General features: G+C 44.7%; 1 protein-coding gene across 1 annotated transcript; it reads left to right on the top strand.

Annotated features, from left to right (window-relative positions):
* Positions 1–296: 296 nt before the first annotated feature.
* Positions 297–2,281, top strand: LOC144260473 (uncharacterized). Its single transcript, XM_077809105.1, has 2 exons — positions 297–830; positions 1,768–2,281. The coding sequence occupies exons 1-2, from the start codon at positions 674–676 to the stop codon at positions 2,226–2,228; spliced, it is 618 nt and encodes a 205-aa protein (XP_077665231.1). The 5' UTR covers positions 297–673; the 3' UTR covers positions 2,229–2,281.
* Positions 2,282–7,592: the final 5,311 nt, after the last annotated feature.

Raw genomic sequence — 7,592 nt, 5'->3', positions numbered from 1 at the left:
TTAGCAGCATTAAATCAAATTAACCCTGCACCTGTCCACACAACAAAACCATTTTTTTTGACATAAAGGGCTCTTAAAACCGATTTCTGTACTCCTCCCCAACGAGGGAATTAGCGCTGAAATCGACATCGCCATTTCGAATTAGGGTTAGTGTGGATGCAATTTGAAGGTATTGGCCTCCGGGAGCTATCCCACCGTGCACCATTGTGACTGCTCTGGACAGCACTCTGAACTCGGATCACTGGCCAGGTGTACAGGAAAAGCCCTGGGAACTTTTGAATCTCATTTCCTGTTTGGCCAGGCGAGCTCATCAGCACAGGTGACCATGCAGTCCCAGAGTTGAAAAAGAGCTCCAGCTGGAATGGGAGGTACTGGATCTGATCACTGTATGGGGAGAGGAATCCATGCTATCAGAACTACGTTCCAAAAGACAAAATGCCAAAACATTTCAAAAAATCTCCGAGGCCATGAGGGACAGAGGCTACATCAGGGATGCAACACAGTGTCGCATGAAAGTTAAGGAGCTCAGAGAAGAGTACCAGAAAACCAAAGAATCAAACAGACGCTCTGGGACAGAGCCCCAGACATGCCCCTTCTACGCTGAGCTGCATGCAATTCCGCCACCACTACCCCACCCCTGTCCCTGGACTCCGATGATGGGGTACTCTCCACCATGCCTGAGGATTTTGTGGACGGGGAAGATGAGGAAGAGGAGGAGGATGAGCTTGAGGAGAGCACACAGCACACTGTTCTCCCTGACAGCCAGTATCTTTTTATCACCCTGACTGAAATACCCTCCCAACCCAAAGAAGCCAGAGGAGGGACCTCTGGTGAGCGTTCCTTTTAAAATATAATACATGTTATAAAAGCAAGCGTTTTTTAATGATTAAGTAGTCCTGCGGACTTGGGATGCATTTGTGGCCAGTACAGCTACTGGAAAAGTCTGTTAATGGGTCTGGGGATGGAGCAGAAATCCTCCAGGGACATCTCCATGAAGCTCTCCTGGGGGTACTCTAAAAGCCTTTGCAGAAGGTTTCTGTGAAGAGCAGCCTTATTCCGTCCTCCATGGTAGGACACTTTACCACGCCATGCTAGTAGCAAGTAATCTGGTATCATTGCATGACAAAGCCTGGCAGCGTATGGTCCTGGTGTTTGCTGGCATTCAAGCAACATCCATTCTTTATCTCTCTGTGTTATCCTCAGGAAAGTGATATTGTTCTTGGTAACCTGGTTGAAATAGGGGAATTTAATTAAGGGGACATTCAGAGGTGGCCGTTCCTACTGGGCTGTTTGCCTGTGGCTGAAAAGAAATCCTCCCCGCAGTTAGCCATGCGGTGTGGGGTTGGGGGCATTGGCACTGAGCTGTTCGCGTTTGGCTAGCAGGGATCTTCCCCGATACCAGCCATGCGGTGGGGTAAGTAGTAAACAATCATCCCGGAAACAGGAAAACCACAGCACTAAATGGCCAACTCAACGTGCTTTGCTTGGTATGGGAGAGGAGGGCGCTGCTGTCATGAAGGTTGCAGAAGCCAAAAGACTAAGGCTTATCATGGCCGCCTGCAAGCCAAATTCTGTTGCCCGGCCCTGCGTGTGTGATCTGTAACACCAAAGCCACAGACACTCAATATAAGATGCAAAATGCGACCTTGTACCAAAATCACATGTGCTACGTAATGTGAGTAGTGTTGTTCACTGTGAAAGAGTATAGCCATTGTGCTGTAAAATATATCTTTTAAAATACTTCACTCCCTTTTTTTCCTCCAGCAGCTGCAAATGTTTCAAGCCTCCCTCCTCCGTCCCAAAGGCTATCTCAGATAAGGCAGCGAAAAAAACGCACGTGCGATGAAATGTTCTCTGAGCTCATGCAGTCGTCTGGCTCTGACAAAGCTCAGCAGAATGTGTGGAAGGACACAATAGCAGAGTACAGGAAAGTGGCCAATGAACGTGAGGAGCGGTGGCGGCAGGAAGATCAGAGGAGGCATGAGGCAACGCTGGGGCTACTGCGGGATCAAACGGACATGCTCCGGCGTCTGGTGGAGGTTCATGAACGGCAGCAGGATCACAGATTGCTGCTGCAGCCCCTGTTTAACCACCCTCCCTCCTCCCCAAGTTCCATAGCCTCCTCACCCAGACACCCAAGAACGCGGGAGGGGAGGCTCCAGGCACCCAACCACTCCACCCCAGTGGACAGCCCAAGCAACAGAAGGCTGTCATTCAACAAGTATTGAAGTGGCCTTTTCCTTCCCTCCTACCCTCCTCCCACACCCCACCTGGGCTACCTTGTGAGTTATCTCCCTATTTTTATAATCAATTAATAAAAAATACATGGTTTTTAAATGATAGTGACTTTATTTCCTTTCCAAGCAAGCTGTGATCGAAGGGGGGAGGGCGAGTGGCTTACAGAGAATTTAGAGTCAACCAAGGGGGCGGGTTTTCATTAAGGAGAAACAAACAGAAGTGTCACACAGTACCCTGGCCAGTCATGAAACTGGTTTTCCAAGCTTCTCTGATGCACAGCGCTTCCTGCTGTGCTCTTCGAACCATCCTGGTATCTGGCTGCTTGGATTCAGTGTCCAGGCGATTTGCCTCAACCTCCCACCCCGCCATAAATGTCTCCCCCCTACTCTCACAGAGATTGTGGAGCACACAGAAAGCAGCAATAACAATGGGAATATTGGTTTTGCTGAGGTCTGAGCGAGTCAGTAAATTGCGCCAGCAACCCTTTAAACGTCCAAATGCACACTCTACCACCATTCTGCACTTGCTCAGCTTATAGTTGAACATTTCCTTACTACTGTCCAGGGTGCCTGTGTACGGCTTCATGAGCCAGGGCATTAAGCTGGTCTGGGAAGTAAATCCCTTCCTGCAGCCATTTAAACAGACCAGAGTTCCTGAAGACGCGAGCGTCATGAACCTTTCCCAGCCATCCCACGTTGATGTTGGTGAAACGTCCCTTGTGATCCACTAGTGCTTGCAGCACCATTGAAAAGTACCCCTTGTGGTTTATGTACTGGCTGCCCTGGTGGTCCGGTCCCAAGATAGGGATATGCGTTCCATCTATAGCCCCACCACAGTTAGGGAATCCCATTGCAGCAAAGCCATCTATTGTGACCTGCACATTTCCCAGAGTCACTACCTTTGATAGCAGCAGCTCAATGATTGCGTTGGCTACTTGCATCACAGCAGCCCCCACAGTAGATTTGCCCAGTCCAAATTGATTACCGACTGACCGGTAGCTGTTTCCACAGGGCTATTGCCACTTGCTTATGAACTATAAGGGCTGCTCTCATCTTGGTATTCTTGCACTTCAGGGCAGGGGAAACAAGTGACAAAGTTCCATGAAAGTGCCCTTACGCATGTGAAAGTTTCGGAGCCACTGGGAGTCATCTCAAACATGCAGTCCCAGAACTCTGTGCTTGCTTCCCAGGTCCAGTATTGGCGTTCCATGGCATGAGCCTGCCCCAGTAACACCATGATCTCCAAATTGCTGGGGACCTTGGTTTTAGAGAAATCTGTGTTCATGTCCTCATCACTGCACTGCCTTCGCCTCCTCGCCTGGTTTTTTAGGTGCTGGTTCTGCATAAACTGCACGATAATGCGCGAGGGGTTTACAATGGTCATAACTGCTGTGGTGAGCTGAACGGGCTCCATGCTTGCCATGCTACGGCGTCTGCTCGGGCAATCCAGGGGAAAGCGCAGGAAATGATTGTCTGCTGATGCTTTCACGGAGGGAGGGAGGGTTGACTGACGACATTTACCTGTAACCACCCGCGACAAATATTTAGCCCCATCAGGCATTGGGAGCTCAGCCCAGAATTCCAATGGGCAGTGGGGACTGCGGGAACTGTGGGATAGCTACCCACAGTGCTCCGCTCGGAATGTCGACACTTGCCATGGTACTGTGGACGCACACCGCCGAATTAATGTGCTTAGTGTGGACGCATGCACTCAACTTTATACAATCTGTTCCCAAAAGTCGACTTCTGTAACATCGGAGTACTTTTGTAGTGTAGACATGGCCTTAGACTACATAGGAGATATTGAGCAGTACACCCTGAAGCAATGCCAGGGGTGCCTTGCACCAAAAAGATACATGATATGTACTGTTTCTAATGATAACTGGTGTAGTTTAGGGGAATATCTATAAACAATCCACAAAGCAAAATGGGTATTGGATATTCTAGTCTGGTATGTGCACAATTTGTTTTTAAGACCTAAAAAAAATCTGTTTTCTGTGCAGAAATTTGGCATGTAAGAATGTCAGAGTGTATGTTTGGAACCATGTAGCAAATTAGACCCTTGCTATCTTTACTGTCTTATTTTTGCTTTTTCATTTAAATATGTGAAATGAATCTGATTTTACTGCAATCTCAACTTCAACTCTATTTTAAAAATTATAGACAGTTCAGAGAATAGAAAGGGCCCTGTAAATCAAGCAGAGATTGGTTACTTGCTCGAGCAAGATCATTAAGAGTGCAGAGAGTGAGGAGATGGCTGAGGCATCTCACTGGGAAGAGGTAGGGAAAATTAATTTCCCAGGGAATCTGAGCCCTCCCAAGTTTCATTCCTTTTAGGGACACTCCCTTAACTTTATTATTCATTTTCTAAAGGTACTTTTAAGGTCTCTGTTGCTTGTGATGAAGGATTTTACCCTGTGTGTTTCAATGACACATTTCAAATCTCAATTTATTCAAATTGTCACAGCTTGACAGCCCTGGAATTTTAGGTGAAACCCCATTCTAGTGGAGGTACCTTGGGGAGTGTGAAATAGTGTCACTGGCTTCCCCACACTGTACTCTTTACATAAGCAATGTTTAATATTTTCCTCCATAGCATGGATATAATTAATATTGTGCATAGCATTCTCTATGCAGCTGCTCTGTGTTTTTTGCAAAGCTCTCCAGCTGCTTTCAAGCTGTTCCTTTGACTCTGCCACAATACTCACGCCCTCTCCCCCACAGTGCTAAAGGACAGTCAGTGATTTGTTTCTCAGCAACTCTCTCAATACCAGGTATCTCTTAGGATTAACTGAGAGCCAAAACTGAAGGATTGGGGGAAGGGTTGAGGGCCAGGGAGGAGAGAGAAGGCACACACTAGCAGACTGGCTCTCACTGACCTGGATTCAAAATAGAGATCCCTAATGCAGGAGATATTGTTCAAATATTAATAATTTTTTCTCCAGAAATCCCATGCAATCTTGAGCAAGTCTCTTAAATTCTCTCTCCCTCAGTTTCCCCAAGTTTAATGCAGAGGTAATATTTTCTACCTCAGAGAGGTTTTGTGATGCTAATTTCATTAACCTTTGTGAAGGGTTTTGAGATCCTTGAATAGAAGCAATATTGCCAACCTCACACTTTCAAAAATCATGAACCAGACACCAAAAATATCATAAGATTTTAAATTAATAATTAAATTACATTGCCTTTGGCCTACCTTGTGATTTTTTTCCCCAACCTGAAAGGGAAGCCACTCACTTATGTGTGATTATCTCAGCATCAATATTCAACACACACAAAAATGCAGCCTCCATGTTCACTGATGAGAGGAAACCCATTTACCCTCGACCCTGAGTAAGGAGGGAAATAAACTTCAGGGATTGAGATTTGGCACAACTGATTAAAAGAGCTTTAAACTAGGAATTTGAGGGGGAAATGTTTGGGAGATAGATAATCTCCATGCCTGATTTTAACATTGAGAGGGAGGAAAATCAAGTGAGAAAAGACACAGCAATGGAGAAAGGAACAGCAGTAAGTAGGAGAATGGACATTAAGAGGAAAGATAGTGTCGATACCATTGAAGCTAACAGTCAGGTGATACTGGCAATAGAATGACTGTACTCAATCGGGTGAGGAATGTGAGCGAAACCAAGCAGCAACAATTAAGATGTTTGTACATCAATGCAAGGAGCTTGGGTAACAAAATGGAGAGAACCTAGAACTACTGGTACAGGAAGTGAAACCAGATATTATAGGGATAACAGAAACATGGTGGAATAGTCATGGTGGAGTAGTCATGACTGGAATACAGGTGTTGAAGGGGATGTGCAGTTCAGGAAAGACAGAAATAAAGGCAAAGGTGGTGGAGTAGCACTGTGTATTAATGGTGAGGTGGACTGTAAATAAATTAGAAGTGATGGAATGGATAAGACAGAGTCTGTTAGGGCCAAAATCATTTTGGGGAAGAAAGCTACTAGAGGTTCTCCTGGACCAGTGCTTAGGGGTTTGCTACAGACCCCCAGGATCCAATCTGGATATGGATAGAGACCCCTTTAATGTTTTTAATGAAATAAATACAATTGGGAACTGTGTGATTATGGGAGACTTTAATGTCCTAGATATAGACTGGAGGACAGGTGCTACTAATAATAGTAGGGCCCAGATTTTCCTGGATTTGATAGTTGACAGATTTCTTCACCAAATAGTCACCAAACCAACAAGACATGATGCCATTTTAGATTTGGTATTGGTGAGTAATGAGGACCTCATAGAAGAACAGGTTGTAGGGGACAACCTTGGTTCAAGTGATCATGAGCTAATTCAGTTTAAACTAAATGGAATGATAAACAAGAATAGATCTGCAAGTAGGGTCCTTGATTTCAAAAGGCAAACTTTAAAAATTTAATGCAATTAGTTAGGACCTGACTGAAGAACTCAATGATCTGAATGTGGAGGAAGTTTGAATTATTTTATCAAAATTGCAGAAACTATCTGAAGCCTGCATCCCAAGCGAGAAGAAAAATTTCATAGGGAAGGGTTGCAGACCAAGCTTGATGAGCAAGTATCTCAAACAGGTGATTAAGAGAAAGCAGAAAGTCTACAAGGGATGGAAAATGGGATGGATCAGCCAGGAAAGCTACCTCTTGGAAGCCAGAAAGTGTAGGGATAAAGTGAGAACTGCCAAAAGCAAAGCAGAGTTGGACCTTGCAAAGGGAATTAAAACCAATAATAAAAGGTTCTGTAGCCAACTAGATCTTTTTGAGAAGATATCTGATTTTTTAGACTAAGGAAATGCAGTAAATATAGGCTATCTGGATTTCAGTAAGGCATTTGATACATTTCCACATGGGAAATTATTAGTTAAATTGGAAAAGATGGAGATTAACATGAGAATTGAAAGGTGGATAATGAACTGGTTAAAAGGGAGACTACAACAGGTCATACTAAAAAGTGAACTGTCAGGCTGGAGGGAGGCTATTAGTGGAGTTCATCAAGGATCGGTCTTGTGACCAATCTTATTTAACATTTTTATTACTGACTTCAGCACAAAAAGTAGGAGTGTGCTAACAAAATTTGCAAATGACACAAAGTTGGGATGTATTGCCAATATGGAGGAGGACTGGAATATCATACAAGAAGATCTGGATGACGTTGTAAACTGGAGTAATAGAAATAGGACGAAATTTAAAAGGTACAAAGTGCAAGGTCATGCACTTAGGGACAAACAACAAGAATATTTTTTCTTTAAGCTGGGCAATTGGAATTGACAGAGGAGGAGAAAGACCTGGGTGTATTGGGTGCTCAAAGGATGACTAGGAGCTGCCAATATGATGTGGCCGTGAAGAAGGCTATTGCAGTCCTAGGATGATTAGGTGA

This window comes from Eretmochelys imbricata, chromosome 2, assembly GCF_965152235.1.
Source record: "Eretmochelys imbricata isolate rEreImb1 chromosome 2, rEreImb1.hap1, whole genome shotgun sequence".
NCBI classification, from domain to species: domain Eukaryota; kingdom Metazoa; phylum Chordata; order Testudines; family Cheloniidae; genus Eretmochelys; species Eretmochelys imbricata.
Note: the sequence above shows the minus strand (reverse complement) of the source record. Positions and strands in the feature narration are given on the sequence as shown.